Source organism: Salmo salar, chromosome ssa28 (assembly GCF_905237065.1).
Source record: "Salmo salar chromosome ssa28, Ssal_v3.1, whole genome shotgun sequence".
NCBI classification, from domain to species: domain Eukaryota; kingdom Metazoa; phylum Chordata; class Actinopteri; order Salmoniformes; family Salmonidae; genus Salmo; species Salmo salar.
The window spans coordinates 30,792,195-30,809,085 of record NC_059469.1 but is presented as its reverse complement, the minus strand read 5'-3'; the positions used below and the strand labels follow the sequence as shown (position 1 = coordinate 30,809,085).

Here is a 16,891-nt window from a genome sequence, read left to right as displayed (position 1 = left end):
GATCGTCAAAGGTTAGTGCTTCATTTAGCTGTGTTTTGGGTTTTATTGACACATGTCCTTGCTTGGAAAATGGCTGTGTGATTATTTTTGTCTATGTACTCTCCTAACATAATCTAATGTTTTGCTTTCGCTGTAAAGCCTTTTTGAAATCGGACAATGTGGTTACATCAAGGAGAAGTGTATCTTTAAAATGGTGTAAAATAGTTGTATGTTTGAGAAAGTTGAATTATGACATTTTGTTGTTTTTGAATTTGCCGCCCTGATATTTCACTGGCTGTGTCCCGCAGACGTCCCACCTAGCCCATAGAAGTTAAGATAAATTGATCTGTAAAAGTCTGACCACTGAGTGTCTTTTCACAATAAAACAAAAAACAACAACATTCTGCCTTGAAGCAATGTGTTGAAAAACAGATTCTCATAATATGCAAATTATCGCACATTTAAGGATGGCTTGCCTCATTTGCATATTTTAATTTTAAAATAAATAAAACTTGTAATACAATTATATATTATATTTATGTATACTTTCAACTGGTAAAGTTTCAGTCAGATGACAGTAAGGGGAAAAAATCCCTATTAGCCAGTAGTGCCTGGCCTTAGTGGCCTTAAGTAGGAATGAGGATACAGAGCTTTATTTATCTAGAACAGCCACACCTTTTTCTTCAAAACAACCCAGGAGGAAGAGAAATCACTTTATCATATTATCTTTGTGAAACGGACTACCGTTTCACAAAGATAATATGGACTACCGGACTAATATGGATAATATGGACTAACGGACTACCGTTTCACACCCTGTTGTCTTTGGGTTTTTGATAAGTAGTATGCTTAGGACAACCCAACTATGACATCACCCAATTGAAGTTGACATTTAAAACGGTTAACCCATAACAGTCTAAGCCCTGTACGTGTTCCTTTCCACAGAGGGGTCGTATTAGTGTGTAGCCCAAACTGTTCGGACGCTACAGACCGAAGTTGGCAAATCAGCTGTACCAACTTCAGACTAGTCCCAAGACGCTTGTGGGGGTCACAGAGCAAACCGTTCTGATGCTACAGATGATTTTGTGAGAAGACCCATTTTCGGGATGTCTCATGTTCTGACAAACATCGCTCTAGCTCTGTCACCTTCCACAGCAGATGCGGAAGTGCGGCATCGACGGATGCAGTGGATTGAGACTCATCCAATACAAAAATCCAGATATGTCTAGTTTAAACTAACAGGTGTTTATGCTAATTAGATTATCATGGAGGCCCAGACATTGACTTTAGGGGGTTTTAAGGTAAGGGTTAGGATTAGGATTAGGGTTTAAGGTAGGTTCTTGTCTTGGGCATCGGTGGCAAAACTTAGTCAATGCTCCTAGACATGCAAAGTAGTATTTGGTGTGTTGATTTTAGTCTCATGATCATGCACTGCTTTGTTGTCGGGCAATGAAAGAAAGCACTGTTAACATCTACATGTAACATTTATCAGATACAGTTGTAAAATTACAACTAAATTAAAGTCTTGTAAAATTACAACTAAATTACAGTAGTAAAATTATTCTAAATTGGCAATGGTGTGATAAAAATAGTGCCGACATTATAACTCTGTAATGGAAACCAAAAAGCTAGGCTTGGGCTAACCATAGATTACAGCATTAGTTAAGCATGCTTAGAAGGAAGTGGACAGAGGGGGAAAAAATGAGACGAAAGGTATTTAAGGGACGTGTGTGTCTAGCAGGTAATGTGGTGTGTGGAAGGGAGGAGCTGAGAAAAGACAACAGAAGAGAGGGATGTTTAGGAAGTAAGATTGAGTCCAGGGTACCAACAAGAAAGCATGGCCTTCCTCAGGACTCTTTGTGTGGTGACCATAATGGTGACATTCCTGTCAAAAGGTAAGTAGTACAATTCTAAATGTATCGCTGTCTTTATCCTACAGCGTTCTTCATTTATACTCACCTGGTTTTAAAGAAATTCGCTACTAAGTTTATTTCAGTTTGTATATAAAGACATTTGGACTGAATTAATTAACTGAACTCAAATCGATTTAAAACTGCAATATGTAACTTTTTGGGCGACCCAACCAAATTCACATAGAAATGTCAGTTATATATATATATCTCATTCTCTTTGAAAGTAAGTCTAAGAAGCGAGAAAAGTAAAAGTCGTTTACCTTCGGGTTTATACACCAACTTCAAACCGCTGAAAATATTATATTTTGGGTTATGGAAAAGTTATTCACAGCGGTTTAGATGGAACAATGATTCTCTACACAATGTCTGCTTGTTTTGTCATATAAACTGAAATAAGGTGAACTATTAAGAATTTTTGCAACCAGGAAATGTTGGAGCGATTTCTGAGAAATGTAAGACTTACTGGGTAGGAAGATATGTTTCTTGTGTCTGTTGTCCTATAACTAGTTGGTGAAGGGAATGCATACCTAGCAGACTTAACTTTCAAGTTCTTCAAGTTAATAAGCCACATGTGTGCAGGTGGACAGGTATGTGTTTTCAAAAGTATTGAGTGAAGCAGAAATACTAACTGATGAAATTGAGGAAAGAAGAAAGGTAACAAGTCACACTGATACATCTAGATTCTAGTTTACAGGTAGGTCTATGCGTTTTCAAAAGTGTTGATTAAATTGGAGCCGAGGAGGTCTTAGTCAAGCAATTCAACATCTAGCTAAGATGTTTGGTGCAGTATTTCTCAAGTGGAAAAATGCGCATAAAAACGAGTCATTTCTCATTAACCTGTTATGGCTAGGGGGCAGTATTTTCACGGCTGGATAAAAAACGTACCCGATTTAATCTGGTTACCACTCCTACCCAGTAGAATATGCATATACTTATTACATATGGATAGAAAACACCCTAAAGTTTCTAAAACTGTTTGAATGGTGTCTGTGAGTATAACAGAACTCATTTGGCAGGCAAAAACCTGACAAGGTTTCAGGCAGGAAGTGACCTGTCTGACAAGGTGTCGTTCTTCTTGTCTCTGTTTATTGAAGAGTGAGGATTTTAGCTGTCCCGTGACACTTCCTACGGCTGCCATAGGGTCTCATTAAGGCGGTAAAAAGCTGAATCGTGGCTTTGCAGGCTCTGGCTGAAAAAAAGTAGCGCGTTTGGGTAGTGGCTGGTTACAGTACTGTGAGACTCAGGCTCGTGCCCGCTTCGACCGAAAGCTTTGTTTACTTTCCTCTGTTTAGCTAAAAGGAGATTCCCGGTCGGAATATTATCGCTTTTTTACGAGAAAAATGGCATAAAAATGGATTTTAAACAGCGGTTGACATGCTTCGAAGTACGGTAATGGAATATTTAGATTTTTTGGTCACGAATTGCGCCGTGCGTGCGACACTGATTTACCATTTCAGATAGTGTCTGGGACGCATACGAACAAAACGCCGCTATTCGGATATAACGATGGATTATTTTGGACCAAACCAACATTTGTTATTGAAGTAGCAGTCCTGGGAGTGCATTCTGACGAAGACAACAAAAGGTAATCAAACTTTTATAATAGTAAACCTGATTTTGGTGAGTGCTAAACTTGCCGGGTGTCTAAATAGCTAGCCCGTGATGCCTGGGCTATGTACTTAGAATATTGCAAAATGTGCTTTCACCAAAAAGCTATTTTAAAATCGGACATATCGAGTGCATAGAGGAGTTCTGTATCTATAATTCTTAAAATAATTGTTATGCTTTTTGTGAACGTTTATCGTGAGTAATTTAGTAAAGTCTTAGTGAATTCGCCGGAAGTTTGCGGGGGGTATGCTAGTTCTGAACGTCACATGCTAATGTAAAAAGCTGGTTTTTGATATAAATATGAACTTGATTGAACAAAACATGCATGTATTGTATAACATAATGTCCTAGGGTTGTCATCTGATGAAGATCATCAAAGGTTAGTGCTGCATTTAGCTGTCTTCTGGGTTTTTGTGACATTATATGCTAGCTTGAAAAATGGGTGTCTGATTATTTCTGGCTTGGTACTCTGCTGACATAATCTAATGTTTTGCTTTCGTTGTAAAGCCTTTTTGAAATCGGACAGTGTGGTTAGATAAAGGAGAGTCTTATCTTTAAAATGCTGTGAAATAGTCATATGTTTGAAAAATTGAAGTTTTTGTATTTTTGAGGAATTTGTAATTCGCGCCACGCCTATCATTGGATATTGGAGCAGGTGTTCCGCTAGCGGAACGTCTAGATGTAAGAGGTTAAATGACAGCAAACACTTCCCACTGGGCAAAAACTGATTGAATCAACATTGTTTTCACATCATTTCAACCCAAACAGTCAAAGTGATGTTGATCAATGTAAAAGAGTAAGCAACTTCTTACGACAACCCGATCCCGTCACCGGGACTGAGTTTGACAATAGCCAGTGAAAAATCAGAGCGCCAGATTCAAAACCACAAATCTAATAATTTCAATTTCTCAAACATAGGCCTATTTTACAACATTTTATAGATACACTTCTCCTGAATCGAACCACATTGTCCGATTTCAAAAAGGCTTTACAGCGAAAGCAAAACATTAGATAATGTATGGAGAGTACATAGACACAAATAACCACACAGCCATTTTGCAAGCAACTAGATGCATCACAAATACCCAAAACACAGCGAAATGAAGCACTAACCTTTGACGATCTTCATCAGATGACACTCCTAGGACATCATGTTACACAATACATGCATTTTTTGTTCGATAAAGTTCATATTTATATCTAAAAACAACGTTCAGAAAATATTTTCCCTCAAATACTGCCGGTGAACAGCACTACAATTTACAAAAATACTCGTCATAAACGTTGATAAAATATTAAACTGTCATTCAAAGAATTATAGATGAACATCTCCTTTATGCTAACGCTGTGAAAGATTTCAAAATAACTTTACTGGGAAAGCACACTTTGCAATAATCTGAGTACTGCGCTCAGAAAAATACACTACGCAATACAGATAGCCGCCATTTTGGAGTCATCTAAAATATTAAATAGCATTAGAAATATTCACTGACCTTTGATGATCTCCATCAGAAGGCGCTTCCAGGAATCCCAGGTCCATAACAAATGTTGTTTTGTTCGATAAACTCCATAATTAATGTCCAAATAGCTCCTTGTTGTTCGCGTGTTCAGTTCAGCTACTCATTTTACATTTCAGTCATTTAGCAGATCCAGAGCGACTTACAGTAGTGAATGCATACATTTCATTTCATGCATTATTTTTTTTGTACTGGCCCCCCGTGGGAATCAACCCCCACAACCCTGGCGTTGCAAACACCATGCTCTACCAACAGAGCCACAGGGAGGCTCTGTTGGAAGCGCGCCGAAAATTTCACGACGAAAAGTCAAAAAAAGTTATATTTACGTTCGTTCAAACATGTCAAACGCTGTAAAACATCAATCTTTAGGGCCGTTAGAATGTGAAAATTCAGTAATATTCCAACCGGACGAAACCAGTGTCTTGAAAAACGTTTTGGAACAGAGCTACCTCTCGCGTGAATGCGCGCCAATGAGCTGATGTCCTTCCCTGGGTCACCAACTTCCCAGCCTTCTTGTTCGGTCTCTGTTCATTGTAGATGCCTCAAACAACTTTCTAAAGACTGTTGACATCTAGTGGAAGTGCACAGTGATTACTGAGTCACTGTGTGTTCGATAGGCAATGACTTGAAAAGAGTCCACCCATCAGATTTCCACTTCCTGGTAGGATTTTTCATCAGGTTTTTGCCTGCCATATGAGTTCTGTTATACTCACAGACATCATTCAAACAGTTTTAGAAACTTCAGAGTGTTTTCTATCCAAATCTACTAATAATATGCATATACTAGCTTCTGAGTTTGAGTAGGAGGCAGTTTAATATGGGCACGTATTTCATCCGAACGTGAAAATACTGCCCCCTACCAATAAGAGGTTATTAAGGGAATATCATATTTTTTTTCACCCAACTTTTAACCTTATCCAATGACATGGTGACGTTTTTGTTGATTTCACGTTGTATTCACGTTAGTTGACCGTTCAACCAAAGTAAATCCAAACTAGACATTGAACTGTCGTCTGTGCCCAGTGGGTTCATGTTTCCACTCCTACTAGAAGTAGTACATTTGACCAGTCACCGACAAAAGGCGTGAGACTTCAGCTAGCGAACTTCGACTTGCCTCAATCATTTTTTGGTGTGCACGAAGAGCCGAAAAAAAACCTGCCGAAGTCCAAAACAAAAACGTCATTAATATATGCGCAAACTGTTTTGGCTGGGAAGCATACGGTTGAGCTAACGTGCGCTATTGTGATTAGCATGACATTGTAAGTAACAAAAAAAAATCCCAGGACATAGACATATCTGATATGGGCAGAAAACGTACATTCTTCTTAATCTAACTGCACTGTCCAATTTACATTAGCTACTACAGTGAAAGAATACCATGCTATTGTTTGAGGAGAGGGCACAGTTATGTACTTGAAAATGTATCATTAAACTAATTAGGCACCTTTGGGCAGACTTGAACAGCAATGCAATGGTTCATTTGATCAGTCTAAAACGTTGCACATACACTGCTGCCATCTAGTGGCCAAAATCAAAATTGAGCCTAAACTGCAATAATACATTTCAAAGATCATCAAAAAATGCATGTTTTTTCCTTTGTATTATCTTTTACCAGATCTAATGTGTTATATTCTCCTAGATTTTCACAAACTTGAAAGTGTTAGCTTTCAAATGGTATCAAAAAAGTTTAAAAAATGGTATTTGATAAACAATAGATAAGTAAAGAAATAAAATAAAAAGCTGTAAAATGACAGTGAAAATAACAGTAGCGAGGCCATATACAGGTGGTACAGCTACAGAGTCAATGTGCTGGGGGCACCGGTTAGTCGGGCTAATTGAGGTAATATGTACATGTAGGTTCAGTTAAAGCAACTATGCATAGATGATAAACAGAGAGTAGCAGCAGCGTAAAAGAGGGTTGGCGGGACACAATGCAAATAGTCCGGGTTGCCAATGTGCGGGGGCACCGGTTAGTCAGGCTATGAGGGGGATTTTGGCCTTGTCGGGTGTCTGAAGTACATCCTGTGGTCCTGCTTGTTGAAGAAAAAACCTTTGTCTAATCTGAGGTGAGGGATCGCTGTCGTGATATCCAGAAACTCTTTTTTCCGTAAGATACGGTTGCAGAAACATTATGTACAAAATAAGTTACAAATAACATGAAAAAAACACATAATAGCACAATTGGTTTGTCGCCGTTAAACTGCTGCCATTTCTTCTTCCGCCATCTTCAGGTCCTGAGCTACAGGCAGTTAGATTTGAGTAAGTCATTTTAGGCAACAACAAAAAAAAGGGTCCGATCCTTAAGAGGTTTAACAATCAGTGTTATAACAATTGGTACTTATGCTGACGTCAGTCGGTATGCTCACTCTGATCAGTATGGGACAGTATGTACACTCTTAGAAAGAAATAGTTCCAAAAGGGTTCTTTGGCTGTCCGCATAGCAGACCCTTTGAAGAACCCTTTTAGGTTCCAGAGAGAACCCTCTTGGGTACCATATAGAACTGTCTGTGGAAAGGGTTCTACCTGGAATGCAAAAGGGTTCTTCAAAGAGTTCTGGCGTGGGGACAGGCTAAGAAATCCTTTTAGGTTCTAGATAGAACCAAGTGTACCCAGTGAAAATGCCAGGGTTTGGATAAAGAGAGTAAGGGAAGGATTAAGGGATTTCCTTTTCTTTCTGTTTTGTATTTCAGGCTCTCATTCACAGCTGAGTGGTAAGTCCTTTTCACCACTTACCTATATTCTCTAAACATGATTAAAACCTTTTATGATGCACTGTCACACCAATGTGACCTATTCAACAAAAACCTTCCAAATAACCCATCATTCTCTATCACTGTTAGTGTGCGGAACCCCTCCTCTTAACACTAGGATCGTGGGGGGTCAGGATGCTCCTGCAGGGAGTTGGCCATGGCAGGCCAGTCTTCACAGATTAGGCAGACATTTTTGTGGGGGATCCCTCATCAATAAAGAGTGGGTGTTGACTGCTGCTCACTGCTTTTCCAGGTAAGGATTTGCAGGATTGTGGGATATATTTAACCCTAACACCATACCTAATCGAACATAATTAAAAATAATACTGTTACATTTTTATATATTTACTCTCTCAGTACCAGTACATCAAATTTGCTGGTCTACTTGGGTCGTCTGAGCCAGCAGGGCTCCAACCCCAACGAGGTGACCCGGACAGTCACTCAGATCATCCGCCACCCCAACTACACCAAAAGTACCAGTGACAACGACATGTGTCTGCTGAAGCTCTCCTCCACTGTGACTTTTACAAACTTCATTCGGCCAGTCTGCCTAGCTGCACCAGGCAGCTCCTTCCATGCTGGGGCTACTAGCTGGGTCACCGGCTGGGGCAGCATCAGCAGTGGAGGTGAGTGCTGTAGCTTGCTTTAAGTGCTGCTGATGATGGATCAGAATTCTGATAGGTATTATGTATGTTGAGGAATACCTGTTTTCTCCTCAGTGTCCCTGCCCTCACCACAGACCCTACAGGAAGTGGATGTGCCAGTAGTGGGGAACAGGCAGTGTAACTGTAACAATGGAGTTGGTTCCATCACTGACAACATGATCTGTGCTGGTCTATCAGCAGGAGGAAAGGATTCCTGTCAGGTAAAATCTCTTGGTTATCTTCTTTGTTTATTACAATGTGGGCTAATGACACATTCGTAATCTGTGTCTGGTTTCTCAGACTCAGATTATACCTAGCCTAGTCCTAAACTGAAAAGCACTTTAAATAGAGATTATCCATTAAAAGTGCTAAAATGTTTTAATTAGTGTCTGAAAAACTGACCCATTATGTTTCATAAGAAAATCTAATCTCAGTGACTGTAAATCTGTCAATGCATAGGGGGACTCAGGAGGTCCAATGGTGAGCAAACAGGGTACTCGCTGGATCCAGTCTGGCGTTGTGAGTTTTGGCAACGGGTGTGCCCAGGCAAATCTCCCAGGAGTGTACGCAAGAGTGTCTCAGTACCAGACCTGGATCAACACCCAGATCACCAGTGCCCAGCCAGGCTACGTCACCTTCTCCTCCAGTGGGACTGATTCTGACCTCAGTGTCTCCTGTACTGGTCTTCCAGCCACATCCACCACCACAACTGCACCTACGACCACCACTACCACCAGATCTGCCCCTAAAACCACCACCACAACCACCACTACCACCAGAACTGCCCCTAAAACCACAACCACCACCACCACTATCACCAGAACTGCCCCTAAAACCACCACCACAACCACCACTACCACCAGAACTGCCCCTAAAACCACCACCACAACCACCACTACCACCAGAACTGCCCCTAAAACCACCACCACAACCACCACTACCACCAGAACTGCCCCTAAAACCACCACCACAACCACCACTACCACCAGAACTGCCCCTAAAACCACCACCACAACCACCACTCCCACCAGAACTGCCCCTAAAACCACCAGAACTGCCCCTAAAACCACTGAAAGTAAGTGGATTTACTTCCCTCTGTGAAACACACAAATTGCTGCCTCCTCTCTGAGCCACACCCATCTGTTACTCCTGTTGTAGCTTTAGCCAACATATCTGTAACTCTCCATTTGACCACATCCAAACGTTAGTATTTATCCCTCTCTTTAAATCGACACTCAGCCAAAAGTCAGTCCTGACTTCTATAGCGCTTCTCTCCCTGTTTCTGCAGCCGTGGTGTGCGGCAGTGCCTCTTTGAACTCCCTTACTGGTGGGGGCTTGGCCTCAGGGGGAACCTGGCCCTGGATAGCCAGTCTGCAGACAAACGGAACACACGTCTGCGGGGGCACAATGGTGGCAGAGGACTATGTCATGAGCGATGCTGGGTGCTTCTCCAGGTAACACACTCCACTTGTATGTAAACGGGTGAGTTGGTCAGATGCATATGGTCAGATCTCCATCACTTAGTACCTTGGTGCTCAAGTTGAACCAAGGACCTATTTAAATAGAAGGTATCGGTAATGCCAAGCTAAAGTTCCCCAACTTCACTATTCCCACCTCCCAGTCAGTCCAATGCCTCTAAGTGGACCGTGATCATGGGTCGTCTGAAGCAGAACGGCTCCAACCCCAACGAGGTAACCCTGAAAGTCATCAACATCACCATGAGCAACTTGACGGAGAACAACGTGGCAATCCTCCGACTGGCCAGCCAACCCACATTGTCTGACTACATCCAGCCTATCTGTGTGGACCAAGGAAGCAGCACCTTCAGCATAGGGACTCAGTGCTGGGTGGCTGGCTGGGGCAGGGGCCAGGGTGGAGGTGAGTCAGTGTGTAATACTGGAACAGACTAACACTTCTGGCATGCCTCTGAAACTAAGCAGGGTTGGTCCTGGTTGGTCCCTGGATGGGAGACCAGATGCTGCTGGAAGTGGTGTTGGAGGGCCAGTAGGAGGCACTCTTTCCTCTGGTCTTAAGAAAAGAACATCCCAATGCCCAAAGGCAGTGTTTCGGGACATTGCCCTGTGTAGGGTGCTGTATCTTGGATGGGACGTTAAACAAGTGTCCTGACTCTCTGTGGTCACTAAAGATCCCATGGCACTTGCCTGCCTGTCCAGCATCACTACTCTGGACAGTTCTGATTTAGAATATGTGGACAAATACCTAGGTGTCTGGTTAGACTGTAAACTCTCCTTCCAGACTCACATCAAACATCTCCAATCCAAAGTTACATCTAGAATTGGCTTCCTATTTCGCAACAAAGCATCTTTCACTCATGCTGCCAAACATACCCTCGTAAAACTGACCATCCTACCGATCCTCGACTTCGGCGATGTCATTTACAAAATAGCCTCCAATACCCTACTCAATAAATTGGATGCAGTCTATCACAGTGCCATCCGTTTTGTCACCAAAGCCCCATATACTACCCACCACTGCGACCTGTACGCTCTCGTTGGCTGGCCCTCGCTTCATACTCGTCACCAAACCCACTGGCTCCAGGTCATCTACAAGACCCTGCTAGGTAAAGTTCCCCCTTATCTCAGCTCGCTGGTCACCATAGCAGCACCCACCTGTAGCATGCGTTCCAGCAGGTATATCTCTCTGGTCACCCCCAAAGCCAATTCCTCCTTCGGCCGCCTCTCCTTCCAGTTCTCTGCTGCCAATGACTGGAACGAACTACAACAATCTCTAAAACTGGAAACACTTATCTCCCTCACTAGCTTTAACCACCAGCTGTCAGAGCAGCTCACAGATTACTGCACCTGTACATAGCCCATCTATATTTTAGCCCAAACAACTACCTCTTCCCCTACTGTATTTATTTTGCTCCTTTGCGCCCCATTATTTATATTTCTACTTTGCACTTTCTTCCACTGCAAATCTACCATTCCAGTGTTTTACTTGCTATATTGTATTTACTTCGCCACCATGGCCTTATCTCCCTTATCTCACCTCATTTGCTCACTTTGTATATAGACTTATTTTTCTACTATATTATTGACTGTATGTTTGTTTTACTCCATGTGTAACTCTGTGTTGTTGTGTGTCAAACTGCTTTGCTTTATCTTGGCCAGGTCGCAATTGTAAATGAGAACTTGTTCTCAACTAGCCTACCTGGTTAAATAAAGGTGAAATAAATAAATAAAATAAGAGTAGGGGTGTTAACCCTGGTGTCCTGACTAAATTCCCAATCTGGCCATCATGTCCACCTAATCATACCCAGCTTCCAATTGGCTCATTCATCCTCTCTCCCATGTAACTATTCCCCAGGACATTGCTGTAGATGAGGATGTGTTCTCAGTCAACTTACCTAATAAAATAAATGTGTTCTTTTAAAACTTGTGATTTTCATCCTGTATTTCCTATTCCGTCTTGTTTCTTAGCCGAACAGAACTTGCAGCAGTCCCAGACCTCTGTGGTGGATTGTGAGAGCTCTGGCTCCTCTGATAACATCTGCACTGCTGCCTTGGACCTTCGACAGGTACAGATGGGTCCGACAAACAAAGCAAACGCACAATAATGGCTTTCAAATGTTGACTCAGAAGTGTCAACTGGTTTACAGCAAGGATGGTTGAATTATGTCTGTTTAGTTATTGAGGATAGCTCTGCAACTGTTGGGATGTGATGTATTTGACTTTGGCATCTCCAGAATTGGCGTCAGCAGAGACTGCCTGATGGTATGACATTTAGATCCACCTAGTGAGGACAGTCCCAAGTTTCATAATGATCTTCCAATTAAGTAGCTTGGTAGGCAACCAGTCTGGTTGTCTATCTGACATGACAATGCTGACCTCTCCCCCCGTGTGTTGGTTCTTCTCTCTCCCCATAGGGTGAAGGGGGTGGTCCTCTGATGTGTAAGCAGGGTGATGCATGGTACCAGGCTGCTGTGTTGACTGTCGACAGCAGCAACAAGACCAGCTCCAGCAAAACACGATGGAGCCGGAGTCCTCGCTCCTCCAACATCCAGGTCTTCACCAAAACCGCTCGCTTCCAGAATTTCCTTCAGACTACTGTGGGCACGTTCCCTTCACCCGTCACTGCCAGAACCCCCATCAATGACACCAACACTGCCAACAGCACAACTGTCAGTGCAACTACCGCTGTCGTTACTTCTGCCAGTGGGGCAACTCTGGCCCACTCATCCCTGGTCCTACTCTTCTTGTCTCTCTCTCTCCTACTGTCTCTTGGTCAAGCCTGATGCCGCTGAGGAGTCACCTTTATGTAAACCTCTGGCAATAGGATCTAGATGTGCTCTGTTTGAAGTATGTACCCTTGCGCTTAATATATTGCAGCTCTAGAATAGAGTTTAATCTTGGTTAATCCAGAACTAAAATCTTGCTTAATTTGGTCAGCTGCGTGATTTAGTTCTGGGTCCATGTGTTTCAAATTGAGAGTTTGGGTTTGCGATGTCTCCACCCTTTGCAAAAGGAAACTCTCAGCCAAAGCACTGACATTTAATCACCGCCTTCGCCCAATCCTGATACGTCCAAATGATCAGTGAGGAAAACCTAAACATTGTAACTACTGCTGCTCGTTATCCGATGAATCCCATTCCGTCACAACAGATTATTTGGTTTATGTGCAGGATTTGTCCACAAACAATGCCTGGTCTAACGCTGTCTGCAACAGTCTACTGAAAAACAGAAGGTTTATCTCATCTAATTGTTTATTTATTCTGACTGGATTGAAATATGAAACTGCCACTGTAATCAGTTTGAGCTCACAAGTATTCTCTCTTTGTAGTCTATTATCAAGTCTATGCAGGTCAGTATTTCATGTTATGAGACAGATCAGGAAATGATTTATTTAAATGTAATGACTTGATCTACTGTTGCATCTGGAAATAAAAATGATGAATGAATTGTCTAGTTATTTTTTTTATTTCCAATAAACAGCAGAATTTATATAGACTACACACATTTTGTAGTGCAGCCAAACGATTGCGTCAAATGTGTTTTATATCAGTTGTACAACCTGAGTGATTACTATAGGTCATAGATTATAATCAACGTGAAAATGTAATCTTTAATTCCGTATTAAGAGTTACATTACAGTATATCCTTTATATAAACAAAAATCCAGAAAAAATAAATAAAAATATCAATAGAAAAGCAATATCTGTCTCGGTCATGTCCTTAATCTGTCTCGATAATGTCCTTTGATATCTGTCTCGGTAATGTCCTTTGATATCTGTCTCGGTCATGTCCTTTGATATCTGTCTCGGTCATGTCCTTTGATAGCTGTCTCGGTCATGTCCTTAATCTGTCTCGATAATGTCCTTTGATAGCTGTCTCGGTCATGTCCTTTGATAGCTGTCTCGGTCATGTCCTTTGATATCTGTCTCGGTCATGTCCTTTGATATCTGTCTCGGTCATGTCCTTTGATAGCTGTCTCGGTCATGTCCTTTGATAGCTGTCTCGGTCATGTCCTTTGATATCTGTCTCGGTCATGTCCTTTGATATCTGTCTCGGTAATGTCCTTTGATAGCTGTCTCGGTAATGTCCTTTGATATCTGTCTCGGTCATGTCCTTTGATAGCTGTCTCGGTCATGTCCTTTGATAGCTGTCTCGGTCATGTCCTTTGATAGCTGTCTCGGTCATGTCCTTTGATAGCTGTCTCGGTCATGTCCTTTGATAGCTGTCTCGGTAATGTCCTTTGATATCTGTCTCGGTCATGTCCTTTGATATCTGTCTCGGTCATGTCCTTTGATAGCTGTCTCGGTAATGTCCTTTGATATCTGTCTCGATAATGTCCTTTGATATCTGTCTCGGTCATGTCCTTTGATATCTGTCTCGGTCATGTCCTTTGATATCTGTCTCGGTCATGTCCTTTGATATCTGTCTCGGTCATGTCCTTTGATATCTGTCTCGGTAATGTCCTTTGATATCTGTCTCGGTCATGTCCTTTGATATCTGTCTCGATAATGTCCTTTGATATCTGTCTCGGTCATGTCCTTTGATATCTGTCTCGGTCATGTCCTTTGATAGCTGTCTCGGTCATGTCCTTTGATATCTGTCTCGATAATGTCCTTTGATATCTGTCTCGGTAATGTCCTTTGATATCTGTCTCGATAATGTCCTTTGATAGCTGTCTCGGTCATGTCCTTTGATATCTGTCTCGATAATGTCCTTTGATATCTGTCTCGATAATGTCCTTTGATATCTGTCTCGGTCATGTCCTTTGATAGCTGTCTCGGTAATGTCCTTTGATATCTGTCTCGGTCATGTCCTTTGATAGCTGTCTCGGTAATGTCCTTTGATATCTGTCTCGATAATGTCCTTTGATAGCTGTCTCGGTCATGTCCTTTGATAGCTGTCTCGGTAATGTCCTTTGATATCTGTCTCGATAATGTCCTTTGATATCTATCTCGGTCATGTCCTTTGATGGCTGTCTCGGTAATGTCCTTTGATAGCTGTCTCGATAATGTCCTTTGATAGCTGTCTCGGTAATGTCCTTTATCTGTTTCGGTAATGTCCTTGAATCTGTCTCGGTAATGTCCTTAATCTGTCTCGGTAATGTTCTTTATCTGTCTCGGTAATGTCCTTAATCTGTCTCGGTAATGTCCTTAATCTGTCTCGGTAATGTTCTTTATCTGTCTCGGTAATGTCCTTAATCTGTCTCGGTAATGAACTTAATCTGTCTCGGTCATGTACTTTGATAGCTGTCTTGGTCATGTCCTTTGATAGCTGTCTCAGTCATGTCCTTTGATGGCTGTCTCGGTCATGTCCTTTGATACCTGTCTCTGTAATGTCCTGTGATGAGCTGTCTCTGTAATGTCCTGTGATGAGCTCCAGCCTGTGTCGGATCCATGTTCGTCCCAGTCAAAGGAAGAGAAGTCTCCACACTGTGTAGGAGCTATCTGTGGGAAATGTCCACCTCCAATTCACCACAAACACTCACACACACAAAATATGAGAAACACACAGGACACAAATAAGAAAGACATAAGACACACACACAATATATGATAAAAGCATGCAGGCACACACACACACACACACACACACACACACACAAACTTTGACTCACATGTTCACTGTTGCAGCCTATTGCTTTGATCCTATTGCTCTGAAAGTGATCAATAAAAATAAAATAAAAAATATGTACTTCTATCGATTTCAAAATGTATATAATTATTCAAATCACTATTAGTCAGTATCATCTTCTAATATACAGAAGTTAAGTCCCTTTCTTTCCAATATATTTATCCCTCTCATTGATTATTTAAGCATTAAGGCATGAGAACCTGGGGATTATCGTTTGACAACTGGATTTCGCCTTGGGCCTAAGAACAGCTCTTAGTTGGGAGTTATCCCACGATAATCCCCGGGTTTGAGGGCCGTATTGCTTTATAAAACGGTTGGCAACATACAGTGAGCTCCAACAGTATTGGGACAGTGACAAAATATTTGGTTTTGGCTCTGTACTCCAGCACTTTGGATTTTAAATGATATAAAGTACAGACTGTCAGATTTAATTTAAGAGTATTTTCAGCACTTTTTGTACATAGTCCCCCCATTTTAGGGGCCCAAAAGTATTGGGACAAATTCAGTTCTCTGTGTATTAAAGTAGGGAAAAGTGAATTATTTGGTGCCAATTTTCATAAACAGCAATGACTACATCAAGCTTGTGACTCCAAAAAATTGTTGGATGCATTTGCTGTTTATTTTGGTTGCGTTTCCAAATATTTTGTGCCCAATAGAAATGAATGGTAAATAATGTATTGTGTCATTTTGGAGTCACTTTTATTGTACATTTTAATAGAATATGTTTCTAAACACTTCTACATTAATGTGGATAATCCGTAATGAATCGTGAATAATGATGAGTGAGAAAGTTAGACGCACAAATATCATACCCTCAAGACATGCTAACCTCTCACCATTACAATAACAGGGGAGGGTAGAATTTTATATCATACCCCCAAGACATGCTAACCTCTCACCATTACAATAACAGGGGAGGGTAGAATTTTTATCATACCCCCAAAACATGCTAACCTCTCACCATTACCAATAACAGGGGAGGTTAGCATTTTATATCATACCCCCAAGACATGCTAACCTCTCACCATTACAATAACAGGGGAGGTTAGCATTTTATATCATACCACCAAGACATGCTAACCTCTCACCATTACAATAACAGGGGAGGTTAGCATTTTATATCATACCCCCAAGACATGCTAACCTCTCACCATTACAATAACAGGGGAGGTTAGCATTTTATATCATACCCCCAAGACATGCTAACCTCTCACCATTACAATAACAGGGGAGAGTAGCATTTTGTTTTGGGGGGGGTATGATATTTGTGCATCTAACTTTCTAACTTTCTCACTCATCATGATTCATTCCGGATTATCCGTAATCATGGTAGCATCCACATTAATGTTGAAATGTTTAGGGACTGGTCGAAAT

General features: G+C 41.5%; 1 protein-coding gene across 1 annotated transcript; it reads left to right on the top strand.

The window, feature by feature from the left end:
• Positions 1–1,244: 1,244 nt before the first annotated feature.
• Positions 1,245–13,332, top strand: LOC123731450 (transmembrane protease serine 9). The gene is made up of 10 exons (XM_045710256.1): positions 1,245–1,874; positions 7,708–7,728; positions 7,858–8,020; positions 8,125–8,393; positions 8,487–8,632; positions 8,871–9,486; positions 9,700–9,865; positions 10,033–10,289; positions 11,855–11,952; positions 12,301–13,332. Exons 1-10 carry the CDS (start codon positions 1,817–1,819, stop codon positions 12,667–12,669), a joined length of 2,163 nt encoding a protein of 720 aa, XP_045566212.1. The 5' UTR covers positions 1,245–1,816; the 3' UTR covers positions 12,670–13,332.
• Positions 13,333–16,891: the final 3,559 nt, after the last annotated feature.